The 19,368-nt window shown below is 38.0% G+C and overlaps 1 protein-coding gene across 2 annotated transcripts in view; it reads left to right on the top strand.

Annotated features, from left to right (window-relative positions):
- mast3b (microtubule associated serine/threonine kinase 3b) overlaps nucleotides 1-19,368 on the top strand; it is a 58,372-nt gene that overhangs the window by 25,280 nt on the left and 13,724 nt on the right. For both annotated transcript variants that reach the window (XM_030132354.1, XM_030132355.1), the window contains 12 exons: nucleotides 3,658-3,730; nucleotides 6,441-6,461; nucleotides 7,207-7,285; nucleotides 10,465-10,622; nucleotides 12,080-12,155; nucleotides 12,354-12,563; nucleotides 16,348-16,449; nucleotides 16,754-16,886; nucleotides 18,343-18,413; nucleotides 18,540-18,631; nucleotides 18,864-19,072; nucleotides 19,206-19,344. In XM_030132354.1, the coding sequence (XP_029988214.1) occupies nucleotides 3,658-3,730; nucleotides 6,441-6,461; nucleotides 7,207-7,285; nucleotides 10,465-10,622; nucleotides 12,080-12,155; nucleotides 12,354-12,563; nucleotides 16,348-16,449; nucleotides 16,754-16,886; nucleotides 18,343-18,413; nucleotides 18,540-18,631; nucleotides 18,864-19,072; nucleotides 19,206-19,344 (1,363 nt within the window). The remainder of the gene's footprint in view (nucleotides 1-3,657; nucleotides 3,731-6,440; nucleotides 6,462-7,206; nucleotides 7,286-10,464; nucleotides 10,623-12,079; nucleotides 12,156-12,353; nucleotides 12,564-16,347; nucleotides 16,450-16,753; nucleotides 16,887-18,342; nucleotides 18,414-18,539; nucleotides 18,632-18,863; nucleotides 19,073-19,205; nucleotides 19,345-19,368) is intronic.

Here is a 19,368-nt window from a genome sequence, read left to right as displayed (position 1 = left end):
ACACTACAATACAATGTCCAAACCAGAGCAAACACTGATGGTTTTTATAACCTTTTTGTTTCCAAATTTATCTAACAGCTTTAAATAAAGTTCAACATCTTTCAAAAAATAAATAATATTTGGTTTTGTGTTACAGAACTTACATTTGTGAATGAAAAATTTAGCAAGTAAAAGAAATGAATTAATTATTTTTAAAAAAGTTTGTTTTTTTTTTCCTTGTTGGGGTATCTGGGCCCACAGAAGTGATACCATTGTAAGACAGTGACAGGCATCAGTCGAGTGTTTGTGGACCACGTAATATGAGTGATCTGCATGCAGTTCTGTTTAAACTGGGGGATCTGTGCATGGAAGAGACTGACCCAGGACACACTGGAGGGATTCTATCCCTGGAGCTGGTGTGTCTGGGCAGAGGGCTGTCTGGGCTCCTCTGCTGAGGCTGCTGACCCCGCGACCCGGACCTGGATCGGAAGAAGACAGTACGATACGGATCCGGGACAGCGGAAGATGAGTGATCCCCATACAGCTACATTTCAATTGCGGGATCTGTGTGTGAAACCACGGCTTATATTGCTTTAAGTACTGCAGGCTCATTAACAGATTTAACATCCGTGGTCATTACACAGACTTCTGTGACAGACCGCTGTCACTGATAGGAGGAGGAGCCTACGGTAGCCCGCAAGCGCGCAACCTGGAGGCACGAGAAAGATGAAATCGATTTTACGATTTCCCTTTTTTAAAAATCGTCCTAATTAAAAAATCCGATTTTGATTTAAAATCGATTCATCATGCAGCCCTAACATACACGTAATGTTTTAGGTTTCTGCTCTTGTTGTGAAAAAAACATGTTTCCTAATAAGCTGTTTACAATGCTAATTAAAATGAATGTTCCACTAATATTCCTGTTAACGTGCAGTTGTTAATGCCTCCATTAAAAATAGGGTTCTCCATCAGTGGCAGACAGTGAGCGTCTTACTTTTGTCCCTTTTAAACGCCTTCCTGAAAAGTCATTTGTTGATACTTTGTTAAATCTTGGTGGTATCCCCTGTTATCATGTGTTTCTCCCTCTGATCAGACATGTGGATGTTTCTTTGAAGCATCCGTCTCCACCAGAGCAGATCTTTGCTCCAGCCGACTGGAAACAAGGCTAGTGTGTCACAAATTAGTGGCCTTTTCCAAATACGTGGTAAACATGTCTAAAGAGTCCTCATTGAACTGGAATAATACAACCACATCCCACATGTCTGAATTAGAAAATGCAACAATTTGGATATCAGAATTCAGAGAATGTCATTTACATGATACCTTTATAGAGGTCAATAGCTGATGCTGATATTCAGGTTACTTTATTTTGTTTTTTTATTATTTACCCTGTCTTAACAAAGAAATACTCATAATAGAAGTACAGTTACAGTTTTAAAGTCTGTCAGTCCTTCATTACATTGTCTTTGATTGAACACAGATGAAACTAGAAGCACTCGGAGAGCGCAGACCTCCACCAAGGCTGATCAGTGGCCCCCCCCCGTGGGCCCCCCCACCCCCGATCACCACCAAAATTTAATCATTTCTTCCTTATCCCATTTCCAACAAACCCTGAAAATTTCATCAAAATCTGTCCATAACTTTTTGAGTTATGTTGCACACTAACGGACAGACAAACAGACAGACAGACAAACAAACCCTGGCAAAAACATAACCTCCTTGGCGGAGGTAATCACGTAAATATATGAAAAAACCTTTAATATAACACGGTATAAATATTTGACACTGCCAGTGGTGAAAAGACATCCTATATGCCCACAATATTTGTGTCAGCAAATTCAGACATCCAGCTGATATATTGATACTGTTCTGATCTCAGAGCCAATCTCTGAATGTTGTAGCACCTGAAATGCATATCAGAAGACTGGGGGAGTGGTAGCAACTGAGGATGGGAATAGTGGTAAACTTCTCCAGTAACACCTTGACTACTTGTGTAATCTGTATCATCATCATAAAAAGCAGCTACTAGCAAACACCAAGAGCAAAATGGATGGTAGTTCATTGTCTATGTTGAATCAAAGTCTAGTCGTCAAGTCGTCTTATATTCTTACCGAAATTGTCTGGGGCAGGACGTACCACCCAATCAAGTGGGGAATGCAAGCGTCCGTATTATTGTTTCTAAATGTCTGTGTTTTTGTCAATTCATGTCAGAACACAGCTACAATCAGCAGCATTCAAAACCTGTTTCTGAAGGTTAAAACTGGAGCTCGACTCATAGTTGACTGAAGGCTGATATACAAGAACAATAGTTTTGAACCAGGAAAAACTGACCGAGCGACACCTACACCATCTCCACACAAATAATTTTGACTCTGTAAACATATATTTCATGTCTGACATGAACTCTTTTTCACTTTATTAGAAACTTGTTATCCATTGATCTGAAACTAACTGTATAAACTAAATGTATTAATGTAGCTGGGACTGATTTTTCTCTTGAGCAGCTGTTTGACACCTTTGACTGTTAATATCTTCTGTCATTTTTGCGCTTCTCAAATTCATTCCATGGGCAGGATCGGAACCTTTGGTGGACCGGGTTTGGCTCGTGGGCTGTGTGTTTGACACCCCTGACTTAAGCGCTATAAACCAAAAACAGTTTTATGCAGACATTAGGGCTGCAAATTATGACTATTTCAATAGTCGCCTAGTCAGATTATGCAAAAAAAAAAAAAACAATGACTCTTATTTATATTTATTGCAGCAATAAAATTTATTTTATTTTCTTTAAATAGAACCTTTGGTGCACAACAATTAAAATGCATAACAAACTTTCTTAAAGAAATATTCAGTTAATTATTCAATATCCAACAAATACTGCAGTAGCAATAAAATGAAAATTAGAAGTACATCAAAAGTACATAAGTACATGACATCACTAACGACCTGTCGACTGGACTATTCATCAACTAGTCGACTAGTCATTGCAGCCCTAGTGGACACCTGCTCAGTGTGCATGTAAACGTGTTCACTTTGGTTCACATGTCTGTTGAAGACCATGTTGGGTATTGATTTGGACTTTTCGGGGCTGTAGAAACCTGCCGAGTGTTGTGCCTGAAAACGATCAGTCATCCTCCTGCAGCTGAGCGAATGGCGTGCATCCCTTTAATACCGCGCAGCAGCTGTGCTCTATGAAAAGAGTTTTTCTGGAGAGCTCCTCATCGCAGCAGTATGTAGATGTGCTCCCTTTTGAACTCAATCACACTGAGGATTATCTAATCACAGGGTGCGATCAGGCTCTAATTGGGTCTCTCTTGTGTCCTAATTGGTACTCAGACACTTACATAAAAAAGAACCACAGATCATAACCAGGTCTGTAGAATGCGGTGAGATCAAATCAGAGGCTTTCCCCCCAGTTAACAATGTCCTTTGAAGGATCCTGTAATGTATGGAAAGTAACGCTGATGACAAATGGCACTATTGTGAGTTTCTGCTTGATGCCGTAGAGTTTTGCAGTAATGGAGGGTTCCTGCATAGACATGTCGTCATCCCTTTTGGAAGATTTCCACTTGTAAACGGAGCCATGTGGTCACCTCTGATCTATTTTCAGGGCTTTGTATTGTCCGTTTGTTATTACAGTGGTGAATAGTGGTAGTTACTCTGTCTTTTTCCTTTTTTCAGCTGCAAGTAGCCCACTAGACAGCCCCCGAAATGTGTCGACCAGTGCCTGCCTCAACTTTCCGTTCGCCCGAAGGTACGTCTGCTCTGCCTTCTTGAACTTTTTTCTCAAAGAGGTGGAATTTTCACATCTTAAACATCCCAAAAGAATGTCTGCACAATGTTTGTAAAGTTACAGATTTTCATATCAATTGATGACGATAAATATCAGATCATTATGTCTTTCCAGTTTAAACGCTGAGTTTTGGTCCCAAGTGGAAGTCATAGAAATAAAACTATTTTAATCTATTCTGCACAGTAAGAACTTAACAAACACTTTGTGTAAATGACAAACATTAAAACACTTGGATATGTCTTTAGTTGACATTGTGAACAAACATAAAACCTTAAGAAAATGTACTATTATATCACAATACATATGATTATAACTATGTCCAAATTTAACCAGAATGATGATAATCATTTTATCGCGCAGACCCAACACACTATATTGTCAAAAATATTTGGACACATCATACCTGTTCCTTGTTTAATAATTCATTTTACTTGTTGATGATAATTATCACCGCAAATGTTTAATAGTTTAATGGCTGATTTATCTTTTTGAGTGACAGTTGAAGAATCTAGACAGTTATTTGCAGTTTTAAATGATTATTTATAGTCAGAACACGACAAAGTACAAACATGAAGGTGTTGCCGTGGATGCAGACGTGTAGAGGCTGAAGGTGAACGGCGGTTCCGTGAGGCTGACTCAGCCTGCAGAGGGGACCCCCGAAGCCCACTCACACATCACTCAGCTCTGTTCCTATGGCAACACACTCATCTCGCTCCAGGCCTGCACAGCCTATGACTGAGGCGGTGGCAGCAGAGACTCAGAGAATCCTAAGAACCGCTGTTAAAAACTCATGAGCAGTTCAGGTGCCTCGCCCTAAAATGGGATGCTGAGGAGAAGGAAAAACAGCACCTGCTCTGACAACGTTAACATAAAACACAAAACACTGGTTCTGTTTTCAGAACGCAGTCACAGCAGGCAACGATAAAATGAAGGCTCTGCCCTCTAGGATTACCAAGAAGGAGGATCTGACTCCATCCGTAGGGTTTATTCTGTTTTTCTCATCAAATAAAACACAAATCACTCCAGTTTATTGCGATGCTGAGAAAAGATATGGTCTTCTAATTGTTTTGAATGTTCTACATTTAGATTTCTGAAATGATCCATGTTTAGAGAGAGTATCATGTATATTTTGTTGAATGAGACCTGACCAGAGATTGCACTCGTTTCTCTATTATAATTTAATGTGGCAGCTTTAACAAGATTATATTTATTTAAAGAAAACTTAAAGAAAGTCAGGATTAACTCACAAAATCACAACAGTTGTGTTTTCTTCGTTGTGTCTTGGATGTTGTTTTCATCTTTTGTGACATTTTATCTTGTCTTGTTCTTCTTGTTGAATTGTTTTATTTTTTTTTTCTTATTTTTTGCAGTTTTCGTGCTTTGTCATTGTTGTGTTACTGGGTCAAACATCACATTTTTGTTGTTGCATAATCATCTTGTGATATCCACTGCAAGATTTTTATGTTGTTGCAATGGTTTTGTCATGTGTCATTTTCGTTTTGTTGCGTCATTTTTGTCATGTGTTATTTTCATGTTGTTGTCTTTTTTTTCATATTTTTGTAGTATTTTTGTGTTTGCCTTGTCATTTTTGTCTTGTGTGTCCACACCACATACATTATCACCATCTGTTTTCTTCCACTTTCATTCAGGACCAAAGATCAGCCATAAAATTGTCAAGAAATAATTTGTCATTTATTATAATGATTATTGATTTTGACCGATATGTTCTTTTTTTTTTTTTTTTTAAACTTGTTAACGGAATTGTCAATGCTGTCCATTCCTTGTGATTGATCGTTTGATCGTAAAACTCCTGAATGTGCAACCCTCATGAGTTGAAGAGACATAAAACAACATTGCAGTGGTCATAACACTGGTTTACATCATTTTTTGATACAACCACAGCTCAATGCCAAACTAAACACTGTCTTTTGCCCCAAGCTTCACAAATAAAATCTGCAAAAACATGTTCAAAGTCTTGAAACAAAGCTCAACTTTTTTTTTATAATGATCCAGCCAAGAATTTATCATGAGTGGATTTGAAACATTTTACGACAGATCTGTCTTGGCGGAGGTCTGCTTTTCTTGTTCTGTTAAGTATTTGATTTGCTTTTTTTTTTTGTTGTTGCTAGTTTTAACTTTAACTTGCTAATAGGTTTATACTTGTTAAATGTAATTGTATTTGCTTTTTATTTGCCAATGAGATGACTTCTTAATTTAATAAAACACTGAGGTAATATTTAATATCAACCATCTGAATGAGCCAGTTGCTGCAAATAGATTATACTCTGAATGTTAAACTGCTGGAACTTTCATTCATCCTGTTGACAAATCCAACACTTCCACCCCCTTTATTCTTGTTTTAAGTCTGTTATCATAAATCCACCCCACGGTGCCATAGAGTCTGTTCAATGTGTAACACAGCAGAAGCATTTTTCATTGGCCAAGAGAAGATTTGTGTCTGTTATGTAAAGTACACCCTGAAATTAATTTAGCTTGTGAGTCTTCTTGTTTCTGGACAAATGAAAACTGGCACAAAAGCCAACATTGTCAGTCCTAATCCCTCATCTGAATGCCAGGGGTCACAGGGTCACTTATGAGATTCCCACAACTCGCTGAAACTCTCTCTCTGCTTCTTCTTCTTCTCTTCCCCTTCCTGCCGTCGTGGTCGCAGTCATTTGGCTCGAGCCGACAGGTAGCCTTTCTTTACATTTTGTGTTTTGTTTTGTTTTTTTGTCTTCTTGTTTCTGTTTTGCACTTGTTTTCTTTGGTGCTCTAATAGAACAAATGTACACTATATGGACAAAAGTATTTGGACAGGTGTTTCTTTTCTAACAGAGGCCTGGGCTACAAAACAATAAGGGCAAATGTCATAATATAGTTTCATTTTGGGATAAATATCATCGCATTGGTTAGTTTGATTGAAATTCTTATCTTTGCTTCCAAAATCCCTTAGTGATAGTTTTTACTCAATTTGTCTCGATAATTTAAAAATTTTTTTTTATCCATGACTAGGATTTCAAATGTTCTACCTCTAAATTTCTAAAATATTTTTCCTTCTTTGACTGTAAATGATAATTTTCTACCACAACTAACCATCTACTTCTTCACATCTCACTGAGGGAAAAAAATCTCCCATTAAACTTTACTAGGTATGGATGTTTATATCTCAAATCAGCATGAACAGGACATCTGCCAGCTGTAGCCATGATGTGTGCCAATACTTTTGTCCATATAGTGTATCATGATATTATGAATCTCATTGCATATGGCAAACAAAAGAATCGCTGTGAATCGAGAGCACAGTTAAGTACATTTATGGAAAAGACACAGAATTAATTTCACGCTCTTGTGCTTTGCTGTTATGTAAGGAGTTTCACATATGAAATGCAAACTAATACTGCTGATGCTTATGTAACATCCGTGTCTGTTCTTCTCAGAGCCGAGGGCCGGAGATGGTCCCTGGCGTCCCTCCCCTCGTCTGGATATGGAACCAACCCACCCAGCTCCACCGTCTCAGTAAGTCAGTCCAGAGCACCCCCCACCGTGGTCGAATCACAGCAGCCAGGCTTTTTCTGACACTTCACTCGGCCCAGATTGCACATTTCATTTATGCAACAACCCGAGACAAGCGCCAAAACTGACATGACAAACCGCTAATTGTTTTCCTCCATCATCTGTTCGTATGAGTCATTCTCCCAGTCTGGGGCGCTAATACACACAGTCATATGCATTTTAATAAGGGGATGGAAAAGCCTGTGCCCGCTGTGTAAGGTGTCTGAAAAAAATGCTTGGAGACTTCTTTTTATCAGCGTCAGGTGTGATTATGTCAACTTTCATGTGTTACATCGAAAAGCTGATTTCCAGATTACTCAGCACGCAATTAAAGGATTAAGGCTCTTGAACGGGGAGGCTGCAGGCTCTTAAAGTCAGTTTAGTAACTCTTAGGTCACACAAGTAATTAAAAAGTCATGCATTTTAATCTGTGAGGTCTTAATTGCTCCAGACAGTTTATCTAATTTAATTTATTTATGTTTGAATTTATTTTTATTAAGATCTAATGTGTTAAAACCAGTGTTATTAAAGACATCTTTAATATAATTTATTCATCAATATTGGCTGAAATTTGAGGTAATTACTGGAAAATTAGGAAATGCTGACTGCGAGGGAAAATTATATAATTCACTGCCACCTAGTTTTTTGTTTTTTTTTTAAGTTGGTGGACTTCACACAGTTTGTTGTCAGTTTCAGATGTGCATAATGAATTTTCAGTGTCATTTTTGGAAGATGCTAAGGGATGATATCTGAAACTGTGTCCTAAATTTTATTAAAATGATCTTTAAATACACTACAGTTTGTTTGATATCCGAAGACATGTTTTACAAAGACCTAAAACTATTTTTGTGGGGACTTCCAAATGAATTTCTCTCTACATTTAACCATTCTTAAATGATTTATCACCATTTATTATAATATTATCCTCTATGTTTTGTGTTTTTCAGTTAAAATCTTGTGTTTTTCTGTTTTTAATGCACTGATCATGTAGATGTTCATAAAAGCTTAGAGTTAATTTAAAGGTTATTATATCAAAACAGAAAAAATTGAAGAAAAAGTGACTTTTTCAGCAAAAATATCATTAACTAAACATAAAAACAATCATCTCCATCCACTGTCATTTATCAAACTCCATGGGTTGTACTTGTGAATTAATGTTGTAAAAGATGACAGTGTTTCTTGGTTCACTATGGAGCCTCTAAGCGTCCAAATGGGTCATATCTGATGACCATGAAAAGATGACAAATTGGATTTTACCACAATTATTTACATGATCTGATTGAATTAGGGATTGAACAGTTATTAAATGTTTTAGATCACTAACCTTGGGTACTGGCAGCTTTTGAGGGATAAAAAGAGGTTTTAAGAGTCACTGAATTTGATGATATATGTTCCAAACATTTCTTAAAAATTGTCCATTTGTTGATAGATTGGAGCAGAGACACATGGCCATGAAGTGAACAGTTCACGGTGGGAGGAGTTTAGTCTAAGTCTGTAGTGAGAGTCCGCCATGTGGATCTATTCGAGGAGAGTTTTTGGACAGACCCGGGCATAGACCCAGAGGTCAGCGGGGACAATAGAGTTCTTCAGGGCCTCACTGACGTCTTTATACTGAGGAGGAGTCCACAGATGCTGTCCCTCTGGCCCTTTTCTGTTCAGGACACATGGGCCACAAAGTGGAACAGATTGGCAGTAACGCGCACCACCTCCTGCTGAGCCTTAGAGGAGTTTACCAAGAGCCTCTGCAGACATAAAACGGCTCATTTGTGTAAATAATGAAGCCTCTGTCTGTGTGATTCATTGTTCTGTAGACTATCACCTTGAAATGACCTGCTGGAGACGCATTAAAGACATTTCCTCTACGTTCATATGCTGCTACATTTAATTCATCATTTAGAAACTCAAACCCACATTGTGTAGATGGGATTAACCCTTAGATGCATAAGTGGGTCAAAAATGATCCAGTGATGTTATTTTCTTGCAATATCTTTGTAATGAAAAGTTGATAATATTTCATATTGCAAGTATTCCTCAAAAAACATGTTATTGACATCATGCCATTAGATTTTTTAACTTACCCATTATAGATTTTATGAAATTGTAGATTTTGTATAACTATCCCAAGGATCCATAGGTGGGTCAAAGTGACCTGCATTGATTTACAACAGAATTTCATCTGAACATTCGATTCATTCTACAGCAAAACCAAAGGGCTCATCCACTAAATGGATGTTGACATCTATTACTGTTATATACTATATATTATACATATTTTGCTTTTCAAATTTACAAAATATTTTAAAAAACATTTTAAAATTGTTAAAAAAAAAATTACAAAAAAATGGAGTAGTATTTCAAACATGAAATTATTCTTTTTTTGGACCAAAATACAATACAAAAGATTTTTTTTTTTTAACATAATAGAATGACTAAAGTAACATAAAAACACATTGATGTTAATATGAGTCATTTTTGAGCCACTTATGGAGGAGTGGAGGGTCCAGACACTTGTGCATGTAAGGGTTAAAGTGTTGTCCTCTGCCTGATTTTTAAGTTTTTACCCAATCAAGCTCTTTTTCCATTCTGTAGCTTCTTGCTGATTGGCTGCCTCGTGAACAGAAATTAACAAATGAGAACACTATCAGTGTTGTAAGCCGCACATACTGAAATAGATCTGTTTTTAACTTGCAAAAGGCCACTTTAAGACACTTTTATTATTATGCTCTTTCAGCTTCAGGTTTGTCCAACTTGTTTGGTCACATATTTGTAGTTTTTAGCCATGAGACCTCGTAAAATCTTCCAACAGTGACACAACTGGTGAGACATGACGAATCAATGAAAGAAGGCAGACGAATTGTAAAATAGACTGGGGTTATCTTTTAATCACGTGTTGCTCTTATGTTGCTGTTTTCTTTTTCTGTCGAATCATGTAAATCTCTGTTAAGGCCTTTTTAAAATCTAAAAATTAACTTACAATAAAAACAATCAGACCGGTTTTGGCATATTTATTTCCCTTGTACAACAAAATCATTATAATGGGGCTGCTTCACTTTCTATTTTTCAGCCATCAACCCTCAGATGAATCAGAGCTGTACATCTGTGAATAAGGCTAATCATTTTGTTTTTGGTCTTTGTGTCCACAGTCGTCCTCGTCTTCCCAGGAACGCCTTCACCAGCTTCCCTACCAGCCGACACAAGACGAGCTGCACTTCCTCTTCAAACACTTCCGCAGTACAGATAGCATGACGGACGAGGATGGCCGGCCGTCCACTGTCATACGGCCTCGGTCCCGGAGCCTCAGGTAATGCAAACCAACTGACCACACATCAGCCTTCATTGTTCAGCCCCAAAAAATGATGTTACTTTAATGTGTCATCATGTTCAAGTAGCTCCATCTTGATAAATGGGCCAGACGTTTGAGCCTGAACTATATTTTTGTCTTTAATGTTTTACCTCAAAACTTTTAACCTACAGCTGTTAAGTTCCGTCCTCCTCCACTGTTGACTCTCATAGCTAAAGGTCTGCTGAAGATGATGTCACGATATGTTTATTTAGCGTTGCTATGACAACAAGATGGTCTGCGAAAACTACTAAACCTGCAGTGGAAAAGCTGTGTTAGCCACCATTTTAGGTTAACATGGACTTCTTATTTGTCTTCTTCTGCTTCATCCTCTATTTGTTCATCATATTCTTCTTTTTCTTGTTACACACAGGGTGTTATTGGACACCCTGGATATGTGACCAGTTCATTGCATTATTATGAATATTGTTATCAGTTTTATTTCTTTTTTGTTGCATGTTTTGAGCAGCACATTTGGTCCAGATAGTCATTTCTTACTGTTAGACTGGCAGATGTCTACATGTTTACGTGTTATTTCATTTGGCGTGTAATAGGCTGTTGCAATCGATGCTACATGCAGTGCCGGCCGGTGGGCAGGTGGAGATCTCACTGCAGATCTGTGAGCCTTTAACAACTTTTGTCTCTGGGCTGAGCTTGGTGCTGTTTGTACGATGCTTGAGCGCTCCGTGTTCTGGCACCATGGTGAGGTGTGCGTGGGCGTGCGAGCTAACAGAGCGCCTCAGGGATCTCGCTGCTGAACTGGAGTCAAGGGTGGGGGTGGTTTCAGGGGTTTGGGGGGAGTGGAGGGTGGGATGGGGAGCTGCAGCCACACAGCCAAACAGAGGCGTCTTTCATGCAAAAAATGGCTAAGGGAGTCTGTTTGCATGTGATAGGTTTCCCTTCCATCTGTTCCACTTGAAGCTTCATCAAGCAAGATTCTTCAATAATAATACATCTGTCTCATTGGCCTAAATACTGACGTGTTGCAGTAAATGACTAATTGAGCAATGGTGGTGATTCAGCCTGTTTGGCTAGAAGAAGTCCCTGCTTTAGATAGAAGATTTCTTAAAGCATTACATCAAACCTCATGGTAAAATCTACCCTGACTACAGCTTAAAGAGCCGCTGAAATTGAACACTAGCTCCAAATATTGCTTTTGGCAGCTTGTTATAGAAAGTATCTGTATACACGTTCACTTCAGGAAACCTTTTTCCAGCACATCTCGTACTGAGTTCACAGGGAATATGTGTCGGTTTGGTTTAGGATGGTAGAATTGACTTTTGCTCGTCTCTAGTGATGACATAACACTTTGAACCTCCATCCAGGCCCAGGGCCTTGTGGGAGAATTGGATTGTGTTCTGAGAAATGTCCAAATGCATCTGTTGATCAGTTAAAATATCTGTTTAATTTCTGTGCAGCCCCGGGCGATCGAGTGTCTCCTTCGATAATGAGATAGTCATGATGAACCATGTTTACAGAGAGCGCTTTCCAAAGGTTTGTGCGACAAATGTACACATCTTTTATCACTACGTTGCATTTTTAATTCCTCATGTTTCAGAATGGGATGAAATTTATGTTGAATCTCTATGAATCATATGTCCATTTATGTATGAAGCATGTTATGAACCATACTAACTGGTCCGTTACGTGTATTCATTAGCTGTGTCTGTTTGTGTCGTGGCTGTCCTGCAGGCCACAGCCCAGATGGAGGAGCGCTTGTTGGAGATTGCCACCCACTGCTCTCCAGACAGCTCCCTCCCGCTGGCCGACGGGGTGCTGGGCTTCATCCAGCACCAGTTGGTCGAACTGGTCCGAGACTGCCTGGACAAATCCCAAAACGGCCTGGTGACTTCACGCTACTTTGCCGAGCTGCAGGAGAAACTGGAAAAGCTGCTTCATGAGGTGGGGAAACAGACTGTGGCTTGAATATGACTACATGCAGCAAGTGCTTTAAAGACGTTCAAAAACATAAGAAGGAAACGTCTTGGAATACGTTCTGCCTTTTTCAACATCGTCTTACAAGTCCCTAAATGTGACTGGACGATCAGATGGGACTCGGTTATGAAAGCATCGATTGAGTCTGGGTGAAACGCACAATCAGGCGAATCACCCGCTCAATAACCATCTGATAGCTGGAGGCACCACACAATAGATCTACTAGTGGAAATTGTCAGTAACGTTGAGAGGTACTTTTGTCACAGGCCTTATCTCTGTTGTGATAAAATGTTAGTTTCTATAGCAACCTCTCTCCCTGTTTCTCTGCAAGCTGTCAGACAGAAGGCATGGCCGACTTGCTTTACCTCCAGCTGAACTGATAAGTCTGTTCCCATACAGTGGAACAAATGCTGTCATACATACTGTACGCTTTCCCACACAGACACATAATCCAGAACACTTTATTACATTAATGTTGGTTCTTATAAAAGAGTTCAATTAACACGTTTCCATCTACGTCATACGACTACTAGCCTCTGCTTCAATATAAGGTAATTATTGGTAATAGATAGACGTGTCCATATCAGTCCCACCCCCTCATGCTTCAGACACAGAACTAGATGGAGGTCAGAAGTTGTGAAATGTTAACACTCTGTCTGCTTGTAAGGAAAACAATCTGCCATTGGGATGAAACACACTTTGCTTAACTACAGGAATATAAGTCTAGCTGGTGAATCAAAAATACATAGTAACATTACAAGAAACACTTCAAAATAACAATTTGACCATTCTCTGCTTTTGTTTTTGTTTTTATTGTCTTTTATTACACTTTGAGCCACGGAAACCAACATTTTCATTATATACAAAATAACTTCATTGTTTTTATGTCTTTCAAGCTTTCGACACACTATTTTTTCATGAATTTGTACTCAATCATACAAATGCATGAAACATTTTAACAGAGCACAACAGGTAAACACTGACCACTTGGTGACGAATCATACAAATAACTACACGTTGCATGAAATGCAGAGTGTAGTGATGCTCGGTGTTTGTTGTTCTCTGTTATTCTTAATGTGCTTCTCATCTGGTGATCTTAAGCTTTCAGTGTAAAGTGAAGGAAAACATGAACTTTTGATGTTAAAATCAGAATACTTTATTAATCCCAAGGGAAATTGTTGAAATAAAGAGTACCACTTGCGAAAATTTACTGAGATCCTTCAGGCAGATGCCCTCAGTTTGGTTAACAGAAGACACTATATGAATCCAATACTCATATACAGTAAAGTTTGATATTACACAGATTATTTGACGATGATCTTTATATTTGGTGGAATCTGCCTCTTGACTTGACAGTAACAGGCCTCTTTCTCACTGCAGCATAGTGACGTTATAATTGGATTTTTGTTCTTGGATGAAAAGCAGGTAAATGCAGAAACTCGTGTTTGAGGAAAAATTTTAAAATATTTCAGGTTAAAGTGATAAATTTACAGGAAAAAACTTCCATTTTAGATATTTAGTTTGCAGTTTTGACGAACACACCCCAGATGACTGACACACAGCCAGTCACAAGCGCCAGAAAAAATCAACTGAGGGCCAAAGCCGTTCACACCCAGAACATATTCAAGGTTATGTATGTAATGAGTGGGAATCAAAACAAAACAAACCTTCCAGTGTATGAATGTAATGACTACGAATTAATCAAAACATGGGAAAGAATTAACACTAGAGGCTCTGGAAACAAATCACAGTCTTTTCCTAAACCATCGAAACCAACTTTTCTTATAAATTTAGAACTAAAATCTTTTTGGAGCCAGAAGTGACCATATTTGGATGAAAGGGGGCGGGGCTGCAGAGGTGCCAGGGGTCAGAGTTGACCTATTGCTAAGCCTTAATTTACTCAGTAAAATGGTAAATGTCATCAAGCAGGACATAACAAAGTATTTTACAGTCTTGTTAGTGGAACCTGTTAACCACAACTACAGTGAAACCGTGTCTCAGGAAAAAATTAGTTTTATTAAATAAATTGAAAATCCCAAAGTCAGATGCAGCAGATATCAAAGCTACTATTGGATCTAAGGTCTTATAAACAGAGTAAAATTTTTTATTAAAGAACTAAAACATATAAGGGGGTCCAAATAAACCGGGAGATTGGCTTTAAGTCAATCAATCAATCAATCCAATTTTATTTATATAGCTCCAAATCATAAACAAAACTTATGTCATGACACTTTACATATAGAGCTGGTTGAAACTCAGAAGTCTGTGGGACTATGGGCTTTTTGGAGCAACATCTTGTGGCCATCCATGGTATTATAACTTCAAGACACTTCTGCATTGGTGTAATTTTGGAGCCAAAGGCCTTGCACCTTAAATTTACCTAAAATGTTCCTAATACACCAACGTGCTTTGATGAGGAAGTTAAGAAAAGTTATATGAATTTCTCATCAACAGTAACTCTAAACAGATATTAGTTCAGTTCTGTTTTTACAGTATCTAAGGTATTGTTTTTCAGTGACAGGTTGATGTGAGTTCTGAGGCTGAGGGTCCAGTGTGTGGATGTAGATGAAGCTTCTTCAAACTGTCACTACAGCGTCTTAAAGAAAGGCCAAGGATGACTCATTAAGGCTCCACCCACTCCCCCAGTGATTATTCTAATGCTCGTCGGTTTAAAGTCATGTCTTCTTTGATGCAGATGTGACGGGCTGCATCTGTTTTCATTTTTTTCCTTGTACCTACCGTCCCCATCTGCCTGGTTCTCACTGTGATGTACATATTTATATTTCCAGTTTCACTATGACACTGACAGCCTGTACGCTTCACATCTCCTCCATCAAATGCTTACCAGAGACACAAAAAAATAACATGACTCACTTCTTTCTTTTATGCCATGTTTTACTGTATGTGGTGAATCAGTTTTGAGCAGGGGTGTCAAACATATGGCCCGTGGGCCAAAACTGGCCCACTAAATGTTCCAGTCTGCCCCCACGGGAATTTGCAAAGTGCAAAAATTACACTGAAGATGTTCACAGTCAAGGGTGTAGAACTTGTTTTAGTTCAGGGGCCACATACAGACCAATTTGATCTCAAGTAAAATAACAGCATAATAACCTATAAATGATGACAACCACAAATTTTCTTCTGGTTTAATATGAAGGAAATAGTATAACACTATGAAAATATTTACATTTACAAACTATCCTTTCACAATAAAATGTGAATTACCTGAACAAATATAGAAAATTATGTGCAATTTTAACAATATTCTGCCTGTTACTAAATGTTTGTGCATTTGTAGATCCACTGTGATCTGTAAGTTGTGTTAATAATAAGCTGAGACATAATATTGTAGAAATTCTTCTTATTTCTGTTACAAAATCCAAAGTTCAGCAATATTGTTGTAATGTCTGTTATCAAATGTTTGTGTAACATTGTGTGTGATGCACAAATACAAATGATAAGTTGAGGCATAATATTGTTAAAATTGCACTTTTTCTTAAGAAATATCAGTTTTTTTCTGGTTTTTCAAATCTTTTTGTGATTTGCATAATTTAATGTTTTTTATTGCACTAAAACAAAGACAAAAACTTAGATTTGTCATTATTTAGAGGTTATTTTGCCATTATTTTACTGGTCCGACCCAGTTAAGGTCAAATTGGGCAGAATGTGGCTGAACTAAAATGAGTTTGACACCCCTGGTTTGGAGTAAGTTTTGATATTAACTTGTGTTTGCCCCTCTTTCTTTTTTCAGGCTTTCGAGCGCTCTGAAAGTGCGGAGGTTACCATCATCACTCAGCTGGTGAGGAAGATCCTTATCATAATCTCTCGGCCGGCTCGCCTCCTTGAGTGTCTGGTAAGTCGAGAGAAAAAAATCTCTTCCTAATTGAAAATGAGATTACCGTGATTGAAAGCCGTAGAAGAGAGTTACAGTTAAAGTAGGACAGAAATGACAATCTGCCCTTTATTCTTTCTCAGAGCGTAGGTATGTGTCACGAGAATTTGATCATCTGTGAAGAAATAAAACATATTACATTACTGTATTTCCCCTATGAAATCAAATGCAGTTAAATACAGTTTCTTTAGGACATTTTTAAGGTAATATCAGTGTCAGCTTCATACTACTCTACACCGGTGACCTAACTCAATGCTCTTTACAGGAGTTTGACCCAGAGGAGTTTTATCACCTCCTTGAGGCGGCAGAAGGTCACGCCAAAGTCGGACAAGGAATCAAAACAGACATCCCACGATACATCATCAGCCAGCTGGGTTTGACACGGGACCCTTTAGAAGGTAGACACTGAATCCACGCCCTGGGGTTTTCCAGTCTCAAAAAAAAACTACACCTGGTATTAAAAAGGCTGGATTCACTCTCATGAATCCTCATTGAGATCAGGTCTCTGTCCTCCAGAGCCAAACCTGTACTTGAGTCTTTTAAGGTGACAGAAAATCATGATGCAATGTATGGGCATAATCTAAACCTAGAACACTTTATTATGATGCATTTGTTTTATTTATTGTATTTATTTATTTTAATTGATGACTGTTTTATTGTCAAGTGATTGGGAGCAGCTGACGTATACCTGACTTTTCTTCAGCATTAATAAGGTATTATCTTATCTAAACTTAACAAAAGCCCATTTTAACATTAGCAGATTTGAATTCACCTTTATCATTTGAAGAACAGTCAATGTCTCTGTCTAATGTACAAGGAGCTGCAACATTAGTGGCAGTATCTGGTCCAAAGCCTCAAAAAATGGTCACGTCTAACAGTGACTCACATACATACAGGTGCAAGCATGCTGTACAGATGGCATTTACACCAACCCCGTCCTTTCATCTGTACATAATGAGCCAGACCACCTCCAGATGTTTTCACACTCTGATAACCGTATGTTTACACATTGCATTAACAGGTGGTTTTCCGGATCTGGATAATGTATCTCACTACAGATACTATACTACAGATAACTATATTTTAATACTAGGTGTAAACATTAGATTAGATTAGATTAGATTAGATTAGATTAGATTAGATAGAACCTCAGGAAATAAGGGTTCAAGTAGCAGCACAACAGATAATATACACATATAAGTAATATTACAAGACAAAAGGAAAGAAAATAGTAATAATAACTAAAACAGTAGTGAAAATCATGCAATCGCACATTAGAAAGTACTAGTGGAAATAAATAATAAAGAAGTAATAATAATAATAAATAACATTAAATAAGTAATTATAATATAATCTGCACTATATATACACACACACACACACACACACACATATATATATATGTAGTTTAATAATAACAGACCTAATAATTACAATAAAGTGATAATAGTAATAGCAGTTGTAGCAATTATATATAATTAAGTAAATAAAGATAAGTATATAGATAATAATAGCAGTAGTAGTAATGAGAGGGATAAATTAACAACAACAATCAAACATATTAACATAGTACTAGACGTTGCTTGGTCTCAGCCTCAGTTTAAGTTTGACCTTCACGGCTGTGTGCAATAAAACCAACATATATCATATCTACAAACTGTATCAAACTATTTAATATTTTGTTATCATGCTAAAAGCAAAATGTCTAAATTCAGATGCAGTCATTAAGTCAATTTTTTTTTTTGCCAAAAGCTTCCACATAACCTACTATTACCTGACAGATTTTAATGCACATTGAAGGTTAGAAGAGGAACATTTTCTTAAACCATGTCCAACACTGTCTTTTATTTCTAGAAATGGTGCAGCTTGAGCAGTACGATACCAGCACCCCAGTGGTTTCAGCAGAACCAGAGGCTCAGGTGGAGGTAAACTTTTATTTAAACTGTAGTTTAAAAAAAGACTAAAAAGATCTGAAACATAAAATGGACAATAATTTTCATAATACTGTAATTGCGTCATACTTGGTGTGTTTTATCTCACTGTCTTTCTAGAATAAAGCTCCACAGACACTGACACCAACTCGGAGGAAACCTCTTGAGAGTGATTTTGAGACTATCAAACTTATCAGCAATGGGGCTTATGGGTAAGAAGAAAAACTTTTGTTGAAAAGGAAAACATTTTGTTGCTTTCTCTTAGCGTTGTGAGTAATTAATAAACGTTAGGAAACAGCAGCTCATGGATCCAAGAGGAATTTGTTAGTTTTTTTGTTTCTGTACTGGGAAAATTAAGCAGCTGTTCAGAATTTGTTGTGGCGACATCAACTCTGATTCTCCTCCTGATGTTTGGTTTTAATGTGACTCCTGTGGGTTTCGCAGAGCTGTTTATCTGGTTCGCCATAAGGAGACCCGCCAACGCTTTGCTATGAAAAAGATAAACCGTCAGAACCTGGTCCTGAGGAACCAGATTCAGCAGGCGTTTGTGGAGCGAGACATCCTCACCTTTGCTGAGAATCCATTTGTGGTCTCCATGTTCTGCTCTTTTGAGACCCGGCGTCATCTGTGCATGGTCATGGAGTATGTGGAAGGTAAAGTACAGAGAGACTGCCCGAACTTCGATTTAAGAATTCAATTTGTGTGAGTGCAGTTAATATTTTTCAGCCACAAGGCGATAGAAAAATAATAACTCTTGCTCATTTCATGGTCTTTTGTTTCCCGAAGGTGGAGATTGTGCCAACCTGCTCAAAAACATGGGCCCGCTGCCGGTAGAAATGACGAGGATGTACTTTGCTGAAACAGTCCTGGCCCTGGAGTACCTTCACAACTACGGCATCGTGCATCGGGATCTCAAACCTGACAAGTAAGAACATAAACCAACTCCCAC

This window comes from Sphaeramia orbicularis, chromosome 4, assembly GCF_902148855.1.
Source record: "Sphaeramia orbicularis chromosome 4, fSphaOr1.1, whole genome shotgun sequence".
In the NCBI taxonomy this organism is placed as follows: Eukaryota; Metazoa; Chordata; class Actinopteri; order Kurtiformes; family Apogonidae; genus Sphaeramia; species Sphaeramia orbicularis.
The sequence above is the reverse complement of the archived record's forward strand: the minus strand, read 5'-3'. Positions and strand labels throughout refer to the sequence as shown.